Below are 23343 nucleotides of genomic sequence, written 5' to 3'. Positions count from 1 at the left end.
TTGGGTGTCCCCTTCCACTTTAAGACAGGACAACACAGTGACTAAGGAATTGCAGTATAATGTAAAAAAGGGCAAGCTTCAATCTGAAATAAGAACATTTCAAAGTAAGAGAAAATGGAGGTATAACAGTGTTTGTTTATCCTCTTGCATATACAGTGGATCAGAGGGCAATGCAGAGGACAGTGGATCAACAGAATAGGCATGATTTGAGTCTCACATCCATAGCAATGATTTATTGTAATTTGTGCTTTGAAAGGTGTGTGTATATAACACATGATATTTCCTGTTCTTGTGAGAAATTAAATACCCTGGCAATGCTGCAGCCTTTTCATCTCTATTAATTACCCAAAATATATAAGATTTTCAGCTTAAAAATACTGTTTCAGACAGCATGAGATTTCTGCTCTTCTTAGGGCTGTCAAGATAAAAAGCAAAAAGCATTTGCAAGAAAACCTGACAAAAAGATCCAGATAATGGCATTGGCAATATTGAAGTGGAAATCCTGTTGCAAACAACGTCGTCCATGTAATGTCAAATGTAAAGCTTCAGACCAAGTGGGGACACCGTTCCTTTTGCTAATATTATATAATATTATATAAAGTAAGTAGTTGCTGTTTGTCATGACTCTGTCTCTGCACTTGCCCTGCCTAAATCAGAATTAAAGGATTTCTACACTTGCCTGCAAGGAGAAACAAAATCTCACTATTTTTCCTGTTCTTGTAAATTGGGACTTTCACTGAGAGATTGGTGGTAAATGCTAGAATCCACCATTTTGAAAGGTAAAACTTTTCTTGGAAACTGAAAATGGACAAGCAATATTTGATGTGGAAAGACTTTAGCTGCTCTTCTGGTGTTTCTGAACACAATCAAGGTATTCTTGCACATCGTCTGGAGAGCCAAGTATGAGAGGAACTCTCTGGTGAATATTCTCAGGTTTCACATCCAGCACTGCTTTGGTCCCTGTAGTTGCCATTCCACCTGCCTGCTCAATGATGAAAGCCATAGGGTTGCATTCATAGAGAAGTCGGAGCTAGAAAGAAAGGAGAAACACATGATTGTCTTAGGGGGAAATTATATCAAAGGACTTCCCAAAACTCAACATTCCTTTTGTGATTTTAGAAAATATTGTACCGAACTTCAATTTACCTAAGTAGCAATGTCATTCAAAGAGCCCCTCCTTCCTTCTCTTCTCACCTTCCCTAAAGCTTTTTGTTTGGAGGAACAGTGCACTGACCTTACACCCAGGCATCACCACTATCATTTCCAAGCTGACATACAGATATGCAGCACCAGTGAAGCTGTATTTTGTCAAAAGTGTCGAAAGTGGGTGTCCCACAAACATCAGCAAAACAGTTAAGCTAGTTAAGCTAACAGTTCTGGGAAAGAGAAGCCAAAATATCTTCTCATATGGAGCCTTTATGTGTTAACTCAGAGCTTGGGATAATCATGTTATGTTTAGTCAGGATATTTTGGAGTTTGAAACTTAATGCTCCCAGTCTCAAATTTCAGGATTTTATTGCTTCTCTTCAGAAATGTATATAGATATTAGTGGCCTGAACTTATCCAACTTATCCTTAGCTTCAGAAGGAGCTGCAGTTATTTATTAGAGGCAAAATTTCCTTTTTGGTTTGTACCCTGTTTACATTTTTTAAATGTTACCTTTTGAGGTGAGTGTGTTCTGGTGGAGTGCAAACTTATTTAGGATAGATGCCAAAAGTTCCTGTGTTTAAATGAACATCGATGATAGCTGGTCAGTTCTGAACAAACATTATTTCTGTAGGTTTATCTATGAAGTGCTCATGTACAATATTAGCACATATTTTGTTTGAAGGACTCCAGAAGAGGGAATGTTTTCTGGGAAAAAGGAAGTGTGACAGAATGCTGCAGTGCATAGAGACAGAGAAATGGGTTGAACACAGGACGTCACTACCTGTCATGCCTTTAGCACACTGCAATAAAACGATAATATACCACAACTTAAATAGCACTATATTACCTTCTTTCTTATCTTTAAAGCCCAGTGAAGTGCTACTTTTGGTACAAGGACTCCATCTCTGAGGCAACATAGGACCATTATATTTCACTCTTCCTCCTATTGCTTGGCCCAGTTCTGGAAGATCATGGGCCAACAAACAGCAGTGGCATCACCACAGAACCACGTTTCAAGTTTCATGTTGCTTAGCTGTGACCGTGTTTTGAGGAAAGCAGTTTTTCTTCAGGTAGCAGTGCAATTGCACTTAAAGATCTACAGATGGGCTCTGTCTTCACATAGGTTTAACATTTTCACCTAATAGAAAACTGTAAGCCTTAAATTTATGAAAAATATTATCCAAAATATATTATTTGAAGATTTATTGGTAGTCTTGTACTGTAGTGTTTATTGAGCATTTAGTTTTCTTTCTTTAACTTAAGGAAGGATCTATAAATTTTAGGGCCTACATCCATGTCATTTGCATTTACTCTAGAGGCTTTTGATCAGTTAGTGACATTTGATTCTTTTCTGCTCTCTAACCAAGTGCATAGACTGTCTTTCAGGGCACTTGCCACAAGAGTATTATTTCTCCAATAAGAAAGGATATATGTGAAAAGAACTATATACTTTTGTACCCTGAGATGGAAAGAAAACTTATTTGTAATGATAGCATATTTTTCTTCTTCCATTATTCTCTTTACTATGGCAATTCAAGCCAGAGCAATCCAATAACAAATGTGGGTTAACTCCTGTGGAAACCTTTATTTTGTAAAGTTATGTAAGTACTTTGTTCCTTTGATCTTTTGTCCTGTTTCTCATTCTCTATTTTCAACAGTGGTTTAGTACAGATTTCAAAACAAAAAGTTTAATTGGAAGAGGCCAGTCAGCAAACCCACTTTTTTCACACACAGCAAATTCCTTTTTTTTCCTCTTCCCTTATATACAAACAGATCCACATCATTTGCTGAGGACTTTTTTGGGGTGGTGTTTTGAGAGTTTTTTGGGGGGTTTTTTTTTGGGTTTTTTGTTGTGTTTTTTTTGTTGTTGATGTTGTTTGGGGTTTTTTTTGTTTGTTTGTTTGTTTGGGGTTTTTTGCCATGGGATGCTGATTCAAAAATTTAAATCATTTTTTTGCCTGGACAAACATGCAGACATTTTTGATTGTATATGCTGAAGATAATTATTTTCCTATTTTTGCTTTCAGGACCATTTGGATCTGTTGGTATTTTGGTAAATACAAGCTCATTATGATGGAACCAGTAGTCCTCTCTCCCTAAAGACTGTAGACATTAGGATATTCTGAGACCAGAATGGAAGATGGGGCAGATTCCTCCATGTACCAGCCATGTATGCAAACACATTTGAATAGAAGGTTTTAAGTATGGTGTAGATCAGAAAAGAATGTATTCTTGGAGTCAGAACACCATGCCCAACTTGAGCAGGACTGAGGTTCGGAGCCAATGATTTCCTAAGGATTTCTGCAGGTTACTGTTGATCCACAGATCAGCTGTATGACTAGGTCTCTTAAAACATATTTCTTTAAAAAGTTGATAATAAGGGTATCTGATGCTGCAGGAGAGAAGCTGAGGTTGACAATGGTCTGTGGCCCATTGGTTTCAAACATTGACTGCATTGCATTGCACTGCATTGTCATGGTGCATTTTGTACTGGTGTCCAAATGGGAAGTCACACTTTCCTAAAGTACTGTATGAGAAACGTATATTCCACTGTAATCACCTTTTCTGATCAGGTAGTTAAAGCCTGAGTTTGCAGAGCTGGTGATATAAGATCAGTGTCCTTTGGAAACATAAGGTAGGAGAACCCTTTTTTCTAGTATTGGACAAAACCCTTTCTGGGGCTCAGCATATCCCATCAGCTGATGGGATAACTCTAGTTGCCAGTTTAAAGTGCAGAGGTTTTTCTTAGATCCATGGTGTATCTGCAAGCTATGCACAGGTGTCTCAATGGGTTTGAATGGTACTGAAGTATTGTCTTTAGAAGAATTATTAAGTCCTTGGTTGCACTGAAAATCACTTGAGTATCTCGTAATATAAAAGCACAGAGGGAGATTTCTGGTCTAAATCAGCAATTGCCTAAATTTCTTTCCTAAATTCAATTTCTGTCTGTCATTTTCATTAATAATTTTTTCCACAGTGGAACATTATTTTTTGTTTATTTATCTAAACTACTTCTGTGGTAATACCAGAAGTATTAGTTTGGCTAAGATCACCATAAAGTAATTTAAATTATATACCTTTCCCTTAGGACTCTTCTGGTTAGCAGGATACATGAAGATCCCACCATACATCAGTGTACGGTGAACATCAGCTACCATGGAGCCCACATACCTGGCACCGTATGGGGAGCTGCCATCCTGAAAAACATAGAGTAAAGCACTATATTTACCAGGCCAGACAACTAGTAGTGTGGCAAAGTGTAAGTCTGCTATGAAACTGGAATCAAAGCTGCTTAAATCAATGGCTGCTTATAGATACTGCAAATACCAAAACCACTCCTAAGTTCAGCCTTTTGTAAGATGTGATCATCTACAGGGTTTTAAGAGATTTAAAGAGCTGCAGACACAGTATGCAAACCAGAGTGCCTGTAATTTGAGGTCACAATTTGGAATCAAACCTCAGCCTGTGAAAAAACAAGGGAGTGAAAACTTCTTCACCTTAGCAGAACAAGGTCAGAATAATTTGATTTTCGGTCTTTCACTGTTTCCTAAGCCAGAGCATGAGGAGGGGTGTCATTCATGTCCAGATGGTTCCAAGAGAACTCAAACTTTTACCTTCTAGCTTCTTTGTCAAGTGGTGAAATTGTTCATAGCATTCATTCTGCAGCTTGATTTGGGAGATTACAATTTACTCATTTATGTAATTTTCCTTGCTCTCAGCTTAGAAATTGATTTTGTTGAAGGACAGGCCATTTTAGCAAGAGCAATCAAGAAAGTATTCATGTCAGTCGCAGGTCTGCTGGTGACAGAAATGGTTAGGTAGGAAATACAGAAGACAAGCAAGGTGTCTTGAACAAATAGAAGTACATACAGTAGACCAAATAAGCTCCACTCAAGAAATATGACATGTCATCATACTTTTACGAAGAGTAGATACAAAATACAGACATAAATTGAGAGAAAGCTTTTTAAGAGAAGAATTTTGCTGGTTTTTCATATCTCTCAATCTGTCTTCAATAAAGCTGAGGAGGAATTTTCATCTTCCCAGAATGTTACTGTAGACTGAACTTCAAGAACATTTAATACGCATATATGCTTTGTATTACAGTGCTAAAAGTCTGAAAACATCTCAGCATGTTTTCTTCTGTCTGGGTCAGTTTTCTAATAAAAAATCTTAGCACTTTCTACAAAGCTCATCTTGTACTGATACTAGATCTAGAAAAGTACATAGAGAACTTGTTCAGCAATGCCAGTTCGAAGACCTTCAGACACCACAATTTAGTTACCTTTCCCAGCAAGGAAAGGCCGGGGGAAAAAAATCCACAATTGGAAGGAAACATAATTCTATTTTGAGATCACTTTATCAAATTGTTCAATGTGACTGTGAAGTTTTGACAATTACTGTCTTTTAAAATGGAAAAAAAATCTCATGAAATTGCATATTGTAAAACAACACAGCACTAGGAAGTTAAGTCCTATGCTGCTAAAGATAAGACTTGGATTTTTTATATAGCTGATAATAAAATAGGAAAAGAGAACCATTCCAGGCTATGTAATAACCCTTGTTCAACTGCACACGTGTTGGTTTTCATGATTCATGTTGTACACATTAGGAGAACTATGAAAAATTCAGAAGAAAACAATGCAAACTATGAAAGACTGATGGATAAGACACAGTCTAGAGCTTTTACATTTAGTTTTGTTTAAATCTGGTGCTATTAATTGTAGGCACAGGTGAACAAAACTTTCAAGTATTTGTTCCCTTGTTTTTCATGGCTTATGCTCAAATAATTGCATATTTAGGCTTCAAATGATGGCTTCTCCATCTCACAGCTGTTTGTACTTGTGACTTTGCAATTGTAAAAATCTGACAATAGGAAAAACCAACAGGAGCACCTTAAGAGGTATTAAAAGGAGACAAGTGAAAATTTTCAGTTAAAGTCCGGGAAAGATGTGATTATAGACTCAAATTAACTTTAAAAATACAATCAAAAAAAGAACTTTCTTTTGTGGTTTTAAAATGTAATGAACTGAGTCCTACGAGCAGTTTGTTGAATACTAAGAAAAGCCATAACATATTAGCAAGCAGCCCCTGAACCAGACTGCTAAGGATTTCTTCTATGACATTATCAAATAAGGACTCTGTAAACCACAGGTATAAAGTTTAGTGCACAGCTGAGCCACCTGTGTACACATCACCTGACAGTTTTGGAATGTGCTAGATTTCCTATTCATATGCAGATTATTTACATAATTTGTGTGTACATGGACAGTGTTATGAGGTTCCCTTCTAACTCAGGATATTAAGCTCATGAGATGTCACTGACAGTTGTAGTTGCTTCTTAGCCAGACAGATATTCACCAGCTAGAGACAGTGCTGAGAGTGTGCTGAGAAAAATACAGAAGATAAATTCCTCCATTCTAATAAGGTTATCACTTGAACTACATACTGAAATAAAATTTTTACTTCCTTTAGCATACAGCTGCCTACATGGGAAGAATAAATACTACTTTTAGTTAGTGAAATGTTATTTCTTGTTTCTCCAGTTCTGCTGCTTACACTTTTTTTTTTTTACATTTGAGAAAGTTAATAGGTGTTGCATGTCTGTTGGCATATTGCCCAGGCATTCTTCTCACACAAAATAATAGAGCATGAATGCTAGACAGGTTCATCCCAAGTCCTCACCAATGCCAAACTCTGTGCTTGCTCAATAAGCACTTTCGATTATTTAGTTGATTCCAATGAAAGAACCTTCATGTTCCCTTGGTGCTACTTGTGGCTACTCTTCATTTCACCCCTTCTGCTGCTTTTTCTTTTGCTTAACACAAAAGAACAAATATTATTCATAACAGATAGGTCCTGTGATATTTTTTTCTTCATGTTCTGATAGAAGTCAATTTTTCATTTCTTTCTTCTACTGATTTCTGACAGCTCTGCTCTTCCACAGCAGAACAAGACCAGGTTTTTCTAATATAAATATGATAAGTAGGAGAGGGGGGACAAGGAATTTTTTTTGCAGACTATAACGAAGCCTTACTGCATCCCTTAATCCACATACAGATGTGGTGACAAAAGAATAGTGGTTTTACTAGCTTTTTTGTATCATTCAGACACAGCTTGGCTAGTTGACAGAAGAATCCTTCATACTGAAATGTGCTACTGAGGGTAAGTTTTTAATGTCATTGTTGGAATAAATCCTTAACCAACAAGTCTCAGTTGCATAGCTGTCATCATCCACAAGCTGTGATGAGACTCAACTTCTCTTGTCTCTGACTGTAGGAAGCAAAGATAAAAGTGTCCTAGCAAAGTGTGACAAAGTCCACAGGGAGTTTCAAATTCTGCCATGGGTGAACCAGTGCCAGAAAGAAGGTAGGGCCTTGTGGCTATCAGGAAGGACCCATTTTGGGGAGAAGTTGTAGTAAAATTTGTGCAGAGACAGTTTCTGGCCCAGCAGTGCCCACTAAGCATTGCAGACTGGAGCAAACATGTTGCATTACAGGCAATTTTGCAAACAGAAGCTTGCTCTTCAAACTGGTTAAGAAGCAGTGTGATTTTGTCATGCTCAGTAAAAAATTAGCCTCACTCTCATACCAGAAGAGATGTGGCTAGACATATGTTTCCCACTGCATGGTAGTAGTAGAAGGCTTAGGTCTGGCCTACAGAACATCAGCATTGTTCTAGTGGTTTTTATTCAGAATTGATGCCTTAGGTATATGGGGATCCACAAGAAACTTTGAGGGTCAATGGGGCTTTGTAGTCCAGGCTGTCTGATCTGGGACACAGCTAGATAGTTAGATAGTAAGAGGAAACCTCTCTTCTAAATGGTTGATTTTTAGTGTTTTGTTGCTGATGACAATGATATAGAACATAGGACGTGTTGTGGACAACTTTCTACTTTTGTTTCCATTTTGTTTTTAACTTTTCAGTTTTTAGTGTCAATGTCAGAGAGTCATCTGAACATCATGTTGACCGAGAAGCACAGGAAGGAGTTAATAGAGGTAAGATAAGGAAGAAAAATGAAAAAACATGACAAATAGCTAAAACTGGTCCCTGGTCTCTTGTCTTTTAGCAGCCAGAAGAGCATAGGGTGAATAATCTGCCCGAATAAAAAGGTGTTTCCATGCCAAGGAATGTTAGTTCCTTCTCAAGTCAGAGGCAGGGGATGTCCAGCAGACACCCTCACTACCCTTCTGCATGCTGGAGAGAATGGGACAAAGACCAAAACTGTGAAAATCTCCACCTGGCTCCTGCAGGGAAGGGAGGAACATCACTAGTGTGGCTGCAGCTGGTTAGGCTTACAGGTGAGGCAAGAAAGCATGTCCCGTGCTACAGAGAAATGGCAAAACCTTTTATCTCTAGTCCTCCCCACAACGCAAATATAATGTGCTTTCCAAATCAAGGAACTGAGTTATGCTGTTTCCAAAACTCAGGTTCGTAACAAGCTTCAGATGGGCAGGGCACTTCCTTGTGCTTTGTGGCCGTAACATTTGTGCCTCAGCCCTTCTCATGCAGACAACTGTACATCTCAAACCAGCAGAAAATGTGGTTATTCAGCACAACTGAAAAGATTTCCTGTGCCCCAAATAACCCATGCACTTCTGTGCTGCTTGTTTTAAAGCAACAAAAATATCTGCCAACTTCTGTTGCATTAGACCAACAACTTCAGAATGTTTTCATCACATGATGCACAGACTTGAGATAAAATAGTGTTTGCATATGAGTTTTTTCTGGTATGTCTTAATTTAAGGATTTAGTGAGTCACCGGATAGAGCTGTCCTCACTGATCCTGTGGGGAAATAACTCTGTCTGGTCTTTCCACTGAGTTTGATAACTCTTCAGTCTTTTCCTTGTTGCCTGGGGTTGATTCATTTGTTTAAGAGTTTTACTTTAAATAACACTTTGATGCTTTGCAAAAAAAAAATAAATTAATAAATCCAGTCTTACAGCATTATACTGAATGCATAGCCTGGTATAATGTGAGCAGAATGAGAAGCACAGATGTTCTTCACTTTCCCAGCTGGATTAGGTTTCAGGAAGTACGAAAGTTGTGTTGTGGGTTTCTGCTTCTCTCACAGCTGAACTGAATGCAGACTTTGAAGTCTCAAAATAATCTCAAATATTCACAGTCAATGTATTTAGAATGCTGTGGTGTGACACTCTCTGTAACTACAGTCTGGGTAATATGAAAAGGTGGGTTTGATATTCAGTCAGTAGTCTTGCAGCTATAGCTGATATGGTAAATCCAGATTTTTTAGTTCAGAAGGAGGAGCTTATCATGGGACCATAGTTTAAATGGTTACTCATTGTATTTCCCTTTTACAGAACCCTGAGATTTTTACAGAATGCATTTATTTAACACAAACCATATTACAAGTATCCTTGACAACTAATAGTTTAAAAATAATCTTTTTTTAATAAGAAGAGCTTTAGAAGCAGTTTCCTGACCAAATTGAGTCCTGAGTTGATCCACATCACTGTATTTCATGATTAATTACACTTCACATAGCCACACTTTCTAGAGAGCTTCTAGCCTTCCACATTGAGAGCCTGTGTTCTGTCCTCCTAGCACTGGTAAGTTAATACAAAACTGTATTTGTCCAAGCAAGTTAATCAGACATGAGATGTCTCTCTATTTTAACCACCAAATATAGTGAAATTGTGCCTCACACAATTTGTTTAGGTTTTCTCCCCAGCCTGTAGGTTGGTTCATGCTCCATATGAAGCGAGTAGACTGCAAGAATGATAACTGCATTTTTCAGAGGCAAGAGGGCATGAGAAGGAGAAGGTGATGCCACCCAGATTCCTGCAAACACCTTCTGGGCAGCACGTGGAATCTAGCCCTGAATGCCCAGCTGCACATATGGCTGAACTGCATATTCAGAAAATGAACTGCTAGAAAATGACGGTATCCCCAGATGTGGTGTGCACATTTCCAGAGCTTTGTTGAAAGATCTGGTTCTTCAGCACATTTCCCTTCACACAAACAAGCTATGATTTGCCAAAGTCTAAGTAATAAAAGTTATAAAAAATGTCAGGATGCCAAAAAAACAAAAACAAAACTCAATTACACGTATATCCAAAATGGACCAGCTGATATGAAAGGGTTACATGGGTCTGAACTCAGGAAGACCTTCAAATCCTTTTCCATCAGCCAGGACTGCATGGAATGCGGTGCTTGTCAGTGCGTGGTACATTGGGTACAGTGCTAATATTTTCTTACCTCAGGGAATTTCTTCCTTTGCAAGTACTCTGTCATTGCAGGATCAAAATACTTGGCATAACCTTCATTGAGACTGTATACCTTCCCCTTCTTCTTGATTTTAACATCTCTGTCCACCAAAATAAATTCACCGAGACCCTGCAGGACAGGATAAATGAGACATTAGCAGGCAGCAGAAAATTTTGTTGACTTTCTGTAACAGTTGTCACTGACATGGCAGAAGTGCTAGCACAGCTTGATTCTTTCAGCACCAGCCTAGTGTATAACCTCACAATATTTCAAAGAGAGCAGAAAGCAGAGAATTTGCTTTAAATTAATGAAAACTTGTCACAATTGGTACTATAAACAAAACCTAATTGGAACAGAGTATCAAAAGAGCACCTATCAGCCCTGAAGGCAGATGGACCATGAATCTCTGTCCTCAAATCATAAGGCTGCAAATTAAGAAATGACACTGCCTTCTGATTTTTGAACTCCTCTTGCCTGTCTTGTCTAAATATCTTAAAGTGAATGTGGTCAGCTACACCCATGTGCTGCTGTCTGCAGCTTGATTTCAGCTTCCACCTTTTCTTTCTCTGTCTCAACCAGAGCAGTTCATCTCTCAGTTCTTTCCACTTGGAACAAGACTATTTACAAAGGTTACAAGAAGTTTTGGTAATAATTCATCTTTTTATTTAAAAAAAAAAAAAAGAAAAAAAACATAAGAAAACCCACCGTGTTATTCCCCACATCTAATTCTGGTTTTACACATGAATGATCTTCCAGCATTCCCACAGTAACACCTGTCGTGTGCCTGGGCACTGAGGAGTGGCATAGTTCAATTGTATATGTGGTGTTGTGCTTTTGCAGATTTTTGGGTATGCATCTTAGGTGACAGCCATAAAACTATATTGCTCTTGGGAAATGAAACATCACTTGGCTCGAGCTATAAAAAAAATGATCCTTGCCTCAGGCTAAACGGTGAACATGCTGAAGTTCTTATTCAGACAGGAAAATCAAGAATAAAACAAACACAGATTCAAACACAAAGACATTGCACAAATTAAATTTTAAGTGTTGGTTTGAATGAAGAGGGTTTCAAACACTTAATTGAGAATTTATCTTAATTTCACTTCTGTTGAGTAGGCAAAAACCAGGCAGGTATTGCAACCAACATGCTCATACATTATTAAATACTCCAATACCTGGGATGCTCCAGGGCATGAAAATAAAAACTGCGTAAAGTGGATAGATTACAGATTACAAGGACTAACAAGAGCAAATAAAACCAAGCACAGAAGGCTCTAATGGATAGTGGCAATGTGATTAACACCATGACTGTACCGGATCAAGCATGAAGCAGTCCACTCCTTGCCCTGTGGAGAGGGCAACCAGCGTAGCACTACCATACAGGGCATAGCCTGCAGCAACAATATTGCGTCCAGGCTGCAAAGCATCTTTTTCAGAGGGCTCATCATCTGCTTCCTGAGGAAAAATTACCATTGAACCAAAGGTTAAATTCTGATAATGAACAATAAAAACAACATTTCAATAATAACGTGTGACAGATTTCCTTTTTTTGTCTATGCAGGCCTTTGAAACAGCAAAAACAGAGATTGTCCCCTGCCTTGTTTAGGGCAAGTTTTGTACAGGTACATGTACATGCTGGGACAGGATGTTGAGAGTTTGTTATTTTATACATGTCAAGCAATCAATATGATACATGCCACAAAGCTGATCCCTTAGCATTATGGCCCCAGCTGTTAATTGAGGATAATCAGAAATCTGAGACAGAGCAGAGATACTAATTTTCTGTAAACGTAACATAACACCCCTCAGAGGGAATAACCAGAAGATACATGCTGTAATTAACATTACAGAAAAAATACATCCACAGTACAGAATAAAAGGGTTTGTGGAGCAGCATGATGGAACCAAGTTTGTGCATTAGTCTCTGCTAGTGAAGGGATGCATAACTGAACTGATACAGATGTTCATCTGTTGCATAGAAATGTTCATCATATTATATACAAAATAACTAATGCATGTGATTATGTAAAGTGTACATGTAGGTAGGAAAATGTGCAGCTACTCATCTATAATTCTACATAGAACATTCAGGTGGCATTTTACTTCATGCTTTTAATCGATTTATGACACTCGTATTTTGATTAGGCACTTTGGTTACCATGGAGCAACAGTAGCCCCAGCAGACATGGAGCAAATATTTCCAGCCAGCTCTAGAGGTGTACCTCAGCCATGGCTTACAAGAGTTTGTCTGCTGGGGGAGGTAAGGAGGACAGCCAACAGTACTCGGGAAGGCTGGTTCCAGGCTTCATCTCCCGCTACCGCAAAATGGGTGGGGATTGCTTGATATCAATATTTACTTAAAAGTTCATCAGTGGGTCTTGTATGGATGTCTTGGTGGTGGTCCATGGGGAACTGAAATGAAACACCCCCCTTTTCTTCAGGCCATGGCTTAGTATTTTATTGTTCCAAGCTCAGACAGTTTCTCAGCGATTGCACAGGCTTACTTAGATTGAATATCAGCTAAATAGAAACAGCAGGTCTAGCCCTGAATATCTGGCTAAAAAAAAATAAATTAAATCCATGAAGACTGCCTTGTGTAGAAAATAAAATTATTTGCCCATCATGGTCCTAGCAAGGTGTTCCCACTCCCCGTTTTATGCCAACACCCCAAGGAAAACTGAGATGTGGAACACCAAAACAACACCTTGGTATATGAAGACAGTTATTTCATATCAAAATGTTTTTATTTTCAACTGAAAGGCTTTGTTACTTAAGTTACTTCACTTACAGTTTTTAACTGCATTTTGCTCAAATTTTTTATCACTATTTTGCCAAGTCATTCTGTGGAAATAAAAAAAAAAATCCAGTTGACATCCAGGTCTTCATGGGAGCTGAAATAATACCATGTACAAATATATGTGGTACTCAGTCCCTTGAAACTATGTGAAGCTGCTTATTCTGAGAGGTTATAATGCAGATAATGAAGGAAGACTAGTTTAAACTTTTGTTTGCATATGTCAGAGCTTCGAATATTGACTAATAGTAGCTAATACTTTGTGAAACAATCCTTACATTACCAACTATTATGGCCTAGGTAGCATCATCTCATTCAAAAATATTCCCCTATGGCACATACATATCACCACTAAAAGCAATGGTTGTCCATAGCAGACTAATTATTTGCAACATCAAATGCAGAATTAAACATTCATTTAGACAGTTTCAAACATATTAAGGTTGTCATAGCTTTTTGTATGCTCTTATTAAAGAAAAGATATTTTTGTATAAATATAGCAAAGTGTTTTGTTTTCTACAATCTGGTATATATACATGTAACTTTGGGTTATATATGATATTGTTTTAAAATATATTCTTTTTTCTGAGGTGAGCTTTTCAGTCCTATTTCTTAAATGCATCTTTGATGCTAGTATGGCTGAGAAACTATGTATTTGTTGACTATTCAGAAAAAAACAGAGTAATATCTCCCTCAAGGTACAGGCAGTTGAGCTGAATTAACTTTTTTTTTCATCCTTATTCACAACTGTGTTTCCAAGAGCTAGCTTCCAAAAAGGAGAAAAGGTTTGAAACAAACATTTTGCAGAGCTAGTTAGAATGTGAAAAAGCTACAGATCAGCTGATACCTCATGTTAGGACTGACAGAAGTTTTGTCCTACCAAGTACCATGTACTGTTAAACAAACCAGAGAATTAAGCTGGACAGTGCACTGTGATAATCACTATTTTCTCTTCTTTCTGGTGCACAGATGGATTTCCTGTCCATTATATTTTGACTGTGATGGTGGTAGTGAAATACCTTTAGAGGTCTTTATGCAAAGTAATAAAATAGACAGATGGACTGCAAATAATGAGTTATAGTGACTCCGTCATTATAACTCATAATTGGTGTGAGGCTGATGAAACAAAGGCTGCAGAGTTTGGCTATAGGGGTACCCTCAGGTGATATCTGAGTTTTAAATTTTTTGTGTTTGCAATTTGCCTGACATCACATGAAGGAACTCTCATCAGCACTGGGATCAGCACTAAAATGACTAGATTTCCAGGTCTCCACTTGTATAGTGAATTTCATGAGTAGCCTTTGTGTTTATACTGAATTCTTACACCTTTTCTCTGAGGGACCACATGAAGGGAAGAACATTGTCCCCATGACAGTGAAGGGTAGCAAATAAAATACATCAGAGGCATTGGGCAAAGTGACAAATTAAAACCACAGTGAAACAGAGTGAGAGTTTCATAACATATTTGTGCAGTATGAATTAAGGATTGTAGAGTCAGCTCAGTGGCATGAAAACCTGGGAAAAACCCAAGCAAAAGGCATTTATTGTCACCACATCCTGACACTTTGGCAACTGAGAGCCCCTCCAGTGGCAGCAGCTGTTGTGGTCCAATCCCCTGCTGATTCTGCAAGGCTTCTCCTTCAGCCCCACTTTTCTGGTGTTTCTCATTTTCAGCGGCACCACCCTGCTCTCAGAAAACAAAGGCCAGGTGGAAAATTAAATAAAGCTGAGATAGTATTTATTTCCTCATGGGTTTTTCTAAGAAACTGATAGAGCGCTCTTCTGACATGAGAAAATGGTCCCTCCCACTGTGGAGGAGGGTCAGGATTGGGAGCAATCAGTCTTCAGGATTGAAATGCATTGTCCAAGTCTGGCCTTTCTGTAAGAGTGCTTATTATCTGTTTTGGGGTTTTTTTCCTAAAATGAGCCAAATGTTTCCACTTTGGAGAGTGTGCCTTTGGAAATGAAGTTGAGACATGGTAGAAAATCAGTCAAAAGCTCGTCTCTGAGCTGAGGAACTGGTAGGTGCTAAGGTTCATCCTCTGGAATCACACAATGGGTCTACCTTTTCAAAAATGTTATTCATTAACCTTAAATGGCCTAAAATTATGTTCTCTTTCTTAAGTGACACTTATCCACTGGAATAAACATCTCACTTTTATTCTTTCCCACTACCGTTTAGTAACAATCAATAAAGCACTTCTTATTTAATAATTTAAAGGAAAATGCAGCTATTGTCTACTGCAAATATTGGGAGCTACTGTTGTCATTTAGGGTATCTTTGGAGAGATAGCTGTAAAGAGTGGAGGCCCCTCTGCTTAACATTAGAACACATTTCCTAGATTCCATCAACACAGAAAAAGCGTTTATCTGCAAAAAGCAAGATACTGCACGGAGGTAGTCCCAGGAATGTCCTTTCCAAAATCATACCCAGGTACCATCTTAGTGTTGTCTGGTCTGCATGGCATCTGTACTGTGGGTTTGCACTAACCATGAACTGCCAAATTTCAGGACTTGGCGTGAGCCACAACCCTCTTGAGATTGTGCCATAACTATTTGATTCACTAGAAGATGCACATTCTCAGCAGTGATGCCTATAGTATTACCTACAGGAAATGTAAAAATCAAGGACTAGCCAGCTGAAAATTACAAGGTAAAGGGTGAGAGACTTAAAAACTGTATCTTCATTTGCTTTACCATCTGAGTCTGCAAAGACTTCTTTGAAGTCACAAGTACTGCAAACTGTTATTTCACAATAGCAATGTCTGAGGGTCTCCCACAGTCATATGACCATGAGCTCAGCCTTTGGAAAAAACACCAACTGCTGGGAGATTAGCAAACAAATCACAAGACTTGGCATGACTGTAACTATTCGTGTTGGTAATTGGCTGCGTAGCTGCTGCTCTGTGCAGCCCCATGGGAGCAGAAATGCCACCAGGACCCCGATGAATGCAGCTTCCTTCAGCCCTCATCGCTTCCATGCCTACGACCTCCCATCCATGGCAGGCACAGCGGCTGGCACTGGGAGGCCTCCACGCTGCTGGCCATGGCCCAGGGCTGCCAGACCCTAGCTGTGGGTGTCCAGGACAAATCCTGCGACTCGTCGGCACCGAACACTGAGTCAAGCACCACTGAAGGAGCTAACCAGCGGCCCTGGGGGTGAGATCGCTGTACTTTACGTGGACACGTAGCCTTTGCGTGTGGAGGAAGGACGTGCTGCCACCTAACAACTTCATGGGGTTGGGTGTCCCCGTCCTGTGAATTCAGGCAGCATTTTAGCACACGTGAATATCAAGCGCTCGTCTGCTCTTTCTAAGGCTCCCTTTTGCCCAGAGACACCTAATGGACCATGGAAAGAAACTAGGCAAGGTGATGAACTCAAGACATTTTGCTTTCAGCAAGTGAATTGCGCCATGTGTAATTTGCTCCTCTTACCTTTTTGTAGATGGCAAATATTGTTCCTATTGGTGCCAAGCAGTCTATATTGGATGAACCGTCAAGGGGGTCAAAGCACACCACGTATTTACCCTAAAACAGAAGTGGCAAGGGAACCATTTAATGACATGTTGTTTCACATCATTATTTCCTTTTACTTGAAATCTCCCATGCTTTTCTGTCTGCATTTAGCCCTCCAAGCATGCCTGATCGAGCTCGTCAGAGAAGGCTGCACTGCTGACCCAGCTGGCCCTGCAGCACAACACCGACTCCCCAAGGGGCTGCCGGAGAAATTGGAGAGGACACGTTTCTGCTCAGACAGCACAAATAGACCATAGAGAGGAGCAGTCCTCTGCTGCCAAGCAGGGCAAGAAATCGTTTAAAAGCAAAAGGAGTGACTCATTCTGGAAGCAAGTATCTTCCTCGAATGAATATGTTTTGTCTTGCTACTTTTTGCTGCGAATGAAAGGACTTCGCTGTGTTGTGAGGTTTGAGGGGTTTAAGAAGGCAGAAAGAAAAAAATATCTTCGGGAAAGGGCAGGTTACTTCAGGGTGAACAGTAACTCCGTGTAATATGATCCCCTCCTGGGGGAAGCCTGATGGAGCAGTCAGGTGTTTCCTTTGGACATGTAACATAAAACCGAGTTCTGCTAGCCTCTCATCTCACTTTATCCTGCTAAATACTAACGTAATCCAAAACCATCGCACCCGTGGTCAGGGAATGTAACAGTACACTTACACCTGGGATTTAGGATGTGTTAACAAGCTTAAAAATAATTATTCTCCCTCCTTCACAAAACTTTAATAATACTTTTACTGTCCACATCTCTTCTAGCTGTTGAAATCATGCCACCCACTACAGTTATTAATCAAAACAACACAGAAATGGTGCAAATTTTCTGAATTCCCCCGGGAAGGGTTGGGTTTGGGGGCCAGGTTTCATACTTGAAGCAAGAGTGCCACCTGCTGCTGCCTGAGCTGACAACCCCCCCTGAATGCCGGAGCTGCACAGACCCGCTTGTCTTCCGGGGTGATGATGGCTTCTTTGTTCTCCTCTGTGACCAGGACGCAGGTGCTGTAGGAGGACTGGAGCATGTTAATCACCAGGGAGTTGGATAAGACATCCAGCTTCTTCACCTCATCACCCGTCACATTCACAGTGCCAGCTATACCAAACCTACAGAGCAGTAAAAATGTCAAGAAACCTGAAGGAGGCCAACACTATAGGTTTTTAGGAAAAGAACACCAACAAGTCAAGGTTGTTTATTTCTTTTATCTTCCTACACTTTTAGATAATCTTTGGATGAAAGAGCTTATAAGGTGCATTATAAGACTGTTGCTGCTAGAAAATAAAAGCATGGGTTTTGAGGCCTTACCTTTTGCTCCTGTGTGGATGTTCTCCAGGCCAGAGGCAGAGCCTACAGCCCAGGTGGTAAGTGACAGTCTTCCCCAGCAGCCCATAAAGCACCTGGCTGCAGTTTTGAGGAAGCAGAACGTGCAGCGAACATCTGCAATATCTTCTGCCGCTGGCTGCTCAGAGCTCCACAAAGGCCCTTTAACCCACATTCACTCAGTCCCCTGCCACCTCAAATCACGACTTTAAAGGCATCCCCAGGAGATTTGCCATATGGAACTGTATCTCAGGGTCAAGGTCTGTCTGATTCGCTGATCCTCAGCTGAGCTAGGATTATGTTTCTTTTCCCTATCCTAATTTTAGCAATATGCTAATGACACAGTATAGTAGTATATATATTTCTGAGACTTCCAGGTGAAGAAGTACTGTTTAGACCCAATGTGTGTGTTCTGGGAAACCTAGAAATACAAAAACCATACAGCGAAAAGATAGAGCTTTTTTATTCACTAAGGGAAATTAAAAGGAGGGCGCGGGGGGCACAGAGGCAGGTGGGGGAAAGAGAAGGAAAAAGAAACAATAATTAGTCCCTAGGATGAAGTTGGCCAGTGGCAGGCCTGAGCTGGGAGTAGAGTAGGTATTTTTACTCAAAGCTCAAAGCTGCCTGTCTTTGCTTTTCTTAAGTAGTGAGTGTTTGGGACATTTTATCGTTGGGTGTCAAGTTTAGGATTTTCAAAAAGGACCACGATTTTCATTGGTAAAGTACCTACTCTCCAGCCAGTGTGTTTTCAGTCACAATCACAGCTTAGGTCTATGACTTGGAAAAAGTTCTCCTTCACTTCTGAACTGAAAATTTTTCAAAAATTCTAGCTTAGTGCTTTAACATTGAAGAAGAAACGTATAGTCTCCTATTTGAAGGGGCAAGAAGAGTCAGTGCTCATTAACTGCACAAATGCAGATGGATGCAAGCCACTTTCACAGTGGTTGATAGTTGCCATGGAAATTCCTGAAATTTCATGGCTAGTTTCAGTAATTTGAATGGTGCAAGTTACTCATTTGTATGTTTGGATACTTTAGATATTTCTGAGACAACATCTGAAGCTTTTTGTTTGCAAAAAGAAATATTTGCTCCGTAATGTAATGGATGGTTTGGTGGTTTTTTTTGAAGGGGAAGAAGCATTATTATAATTAGAGGTTGTTCTACCTGTAGCATATCAAATTGTTTTTCTGCTGTTACAAACTATTTCAGAGATAGCCTCTATAAAGATGAAAAATATGTAAAAGCAGCTGTTCCTTTAAGTCAAGGAGACAAAATAGCTCAATTTCACCTAGTAAGGACAGAGACAAAGTACAGTTTAAGAGTAAGGGCATAGGAGCCTGATATTGTGGTTCACTTTGAGTATGTTTCATGTCCTCTCTAGGCACTTTGGTCCTACAAAGTGAGGGCAATAGTTCTGAGACATTGAATTCATGATTTGCCATGATGATTGAGGACTTGGACCAAATAACCAACAGAAGCACAAAATTCCACCCCCCAACCCACCCCCAACCCCCAACCCCTAGTATCACACATTTTGGTGTTTCTGTGGAAGAAAAAAAACCAACAAAAAAACCCTGAATGAATTGTAATGTTAACTTTCTTTCACAAATATATTCCTGGTCTCTTTCACGCATGCAGGTGTAAGTACATACGGAGGTGTGTTCAGAAAAATATCTTTTAATATATATCAAGAACTTTCTATTTTAAACACACAGTTTTATTAGGGTATTCCATATCTCTGAACTCCTTCAGATATATCACCACTAAAAGACTTAAACTGATGCCTATTGCACTTGTCCATGTGGAACAGCACAGTACATTCCAAGTTTTGCTAAGGCCACTTTTTATTCCATCTGTAAAAGCACTAGATGCCAAATTGTTATATTTGTTTTTCCTGCAGGGCCTTTTGAGACTCCCTGCCTCTGGGATACTGCTTGAGGAAGGAAAGAGAAATGCATCCCGGTATGGCAGCATGTGGAGTTTCTTGCATGGCTGTTGCTTTAGAGCATTGCTTATACAGGAGACAGGGAGAAAATTAGCTTCCCAAGATAAGCCCAGCTCTGATTTGCACAGTTCAGCAGAGGGCTTGGATGTTAGCAGAAAATACCACAATGAGATATTATGCATTAAAAATATCATAGTGCTATTTTCAGCAAATTCACAGTAGATTCAAAAATAGATCAGTATCAACAAGTACAAGAGATAACAAGGTGAGCAGTGCATTGAAGCTCTAACCTTACTCAGCTTAAAAAGGATACTTCCAAGGTATTTATGAATCCCTGCCCACCCCCAGCCTTGCTATGCAAGTAGCTGTCTCTTTGCCTTCTCTTCCTCCCTGTAGTGCAAGGTAGGACTCACATGTGGGCAAGGCCTGCCTTTCTGACAGCAGAGGAAATGGCCTTTATGGCAGTCAGCATGGAGTTGAGCAGCTGTGTCAGCTCCCCCGTTGCTCCTTTTACACGACGTCCCTTCTCCATAACAAATCGCGTGAGCGTCAGCATATCCGTTTCGAAGGGGCTTTTGTCAGTCATTTTTGCTGGGTACCAGAGTTCCTGTCTTCTTGGCTGGACAAGGTGCTGTCTTGCTGTGTTGAGATCCTGGGTAGCTGTTTTGCTTTGAGGCGAAGCTGTGTTTGGCAGTGTTGCTGGTCAGAATTTATTAAGATGTTTCTGAGACCATGTGATTGAGTGCTCAGAATAACTGCACCCCAGGCTGGCTCCATGGCCCCGCTGGGATGCAGGAAAGGAGCCTGAGACAGGGCTACAGCTGAGCAACTACTGCCCGTCTGGTCCCCCCATGCACTGAAATTAGCTCTGTGCAGATCTAGTTACATATTCTGACTGTACATCGGTCTGATTATAATACAAAACTCTGGCTGGCTGCATTCTTGGAAATGGCTTTCCCGTAGATCCTGCTCAGCAATGGGCTCAGCACAGCCAGGGCTATGTTTACAAGGCACCAGAAATGAAGGCACCAGGCACCAGTAACCATAACCAGTAACCATGTGTGCCAGCATCAGTTTTTTCACTCTTTTGGCCCTCACCCTGAAGGAAGGTTTTGAAGAGGTGCATCTAGACATGCATTTGTTGAAGTGTTTTATGTTGCTAAAATCCATTTTAATGATTTCATTTCTGGCCTGGGTTGTTTGTAATATTATAGTGCTTGAATAAGTATTGGTTAGCTGTGGCTTGACTAGTTACAAAGTAATTATGTCTTAAATAATTTACAAATAAGACTCCTCTGAGTTAAGCATGTCAATGCCATAACTCACAAAATGAAATTTTATGTTGGCTTTCATATTGTAGTGCACCATGTAAATTCAGGAATGTCCAAATTTGCAATTATGCTGCCAGTAACTCCTTACAAACAATATCCTTGGAGCACATGATGACAATGTGAAGGTAGACACTCTCCAAGTAATGTATTAGATTGTGCATTGGATACATGCTATCTGGAACACTCAAGTTATGGATCTTAATTACACTTCCCACTCTGACTAGACAGTAAGAGAAACTATATGAAGTTGTATGCTGTAGCCTTCATTTTACTTATTAGCATCACTCTTATTTTTAAGTAGAAGATATGGAAAGCCCACCAGCAAAACAAGAAAATCTGGAGTAACAGAAGAAAAGTTTTATTAAGTTTCATTGTTATTCCTTTAACTCAAATTACTTCACTAAAATCTTGCCAGGAAGATGGAAACAAAATTCAGTAACAAAACATATACCTAATGTGTTTTTGTTAATAGGAGCTGCAGCTGAAGGAAAAAAGTTTTGATTTCTCTTGGTGTTCCTTTTTTAATCTTTAGCATTTCTTCAGACTTTCCTGGAAGTGTCTCTTCATCTATGGAAAATACATTACTTGTAGAATTTTAAAAGGATTTCAATGCTAAGGTTTTCTACTTTGAAAACAGCCACTAAAAGGAGTTCTACAGATTGACAACACTGAACACTAGCCACAAGTAGAGAGTTCAGTGCTGCTTCCATCCCCTGTGCTTAGATTTGGGGATGTTTTTGCAGTCCTGTTCCAAGACAGAGAAAGGACTGGTGAGCGGAGTTGATCAGATGGAACCTCAGGCAGGTCTTGTACTACATCCTCTAAGGCAATGGCTGAAGAACAAAGAAATCTTGAAGATTTCTCTTTTCTACTACAGTGATTATAGTTAAAGGTATAGGATACTGTTCACATCACAAGACAAACATTACACAGCATGTTCTGCCTGGTTAGGAGACTTTCTTCTTTTGAACAGACTTGTAGAAAACCAAAAATAATGTATGTAGGAAGCTTTGGGATAGCACATGGTAGGATCAATAAAAGAAGGGGACAGGTTTCAGTTATTCTTGCAAAAATATCTGCTGGCTTAAAGTACAACAATTACATTTTGCCTGCACATCATTACATCATCATGGCAGCTGTCAGCCTGCCCATACTAAAATGCTTTTAGTGCAAAATCTCTCTGCTGTGTAGCTGGAATACCATAAGCATACCAAATCAATTCAGCAAATAAGAAATGGGATGGGGGCTGGCCTATAATTTCTAACTTTTGTCAAAACATCACATGCAGGTCTTCTGTTTATTCCAAGTGATCTTTTGCACTGGTCAAAAAGACAAAGTTCAGATCATCTTCTAACAGAAAGTTTGTTTTGGAGTTAGTGGTTCAAAGAGTGTTTTCAGAGCTAATAAGTCCACTATTTTCCTCTTTTTTATTTTTCCTTTTCTTTCTTCCTTTTTTTTTTTTTCTTTTTTTTTTTTTTTTTTTTAGAAAATCTGCAAATGAATTTTATAAGTAATGGATTTTTTACTATATATAAAGTACAATGCTTTGAGCTTCTCAAGTAACAGCCCTTCAATATGAAATTAATTTACACTATTATGTAAAGAACACAGACTCTTCAGCCAGTCTTTCCATAAATATTGCAGCCAACAGTATAGCAAAAAGAGAAATAAAACTTGGATAAAGGCACACAACTGGATTGCATGAAAGCTTCACCCTGTTTTGATAAATACTGTGATCTCACTGAAATGTAATAACCCAAATGATTATACAGAATGATTAGGCTACATAAATAATTACCATTTTGGGGAGGTGGAGAGAAGTCAGATTGTGTAAAAAATGTGTGATGATTGTCTATAAGCCTGAGAAACTCTCAGTACTAGGGGTTGGAATAGCTTAGGAAGGTTAAAAAAATAAGCACCTCAATTTGACTGATCTGGGAGGTTTGCCCCATAATATAAAGAGTTCTTGGGGATTATTCACACTTCCACTGGTGTATGGGCCAGTCCTGAGCCGTAAAGGTGGCAGCTTTTCTAACTGAGATGAAATGTTAGTCACTTGGATGGCGCCA

At 39.4% G+C, this 23343-nt stretch overlaps 1 protein-coding gene across 1 annotated transcript; it reads right to left on the bottom strand.

Moving 5' to 3' along the window:
* Positions 1–213: 213 nt before the first annotated feature.
* Positions 214–20917, bottom strand: LOC131593009 (fructose-1,6-bisphosphatase isozyme 2). Its single transcript, XM_058865128.1, has 7 exons — positions 20357–20917; positions 17622–17784; positions 16608–16700; positions 11693–11833; positions 10370–10507; positions 4227–4346; positions 214–1030 (listed from the first exon to the last, which is right to left on the bottom strand). The coding sequence occupies exons 1-7, from the start codon at positions 20527–20529 to the stop codon at positions 836–838; spliced, it is 1023 nt and encodes a 340-aa protein (XP_058721111.1). The 5' UTR covers positions 20530–20917; the 3' UTR covers positions 214–835.
* Between the last annotated feature and the right edge of the window lie 2426 nt (positions 20918–23343).

Source organism: Poecile atricapillus, chromosome Z (genome assembly GCF_030490865.1).
Source record: "Poecile atricapillus isolate bPoeAtr1 chromosome Z, bPoeAtr1.hap1, whole genome shotgun sequence".
In the NCBI taxonomy this organism is placed as follows: domain Eukaryota; kingdom Metazoa; phylum Chordata; class Aves; order Passeriformes; family Paridae; genus Poecile; species Poecile atricapillus.
This window is presented reverse-complemented; position numbering and strand designations above follow the sequence as displayed.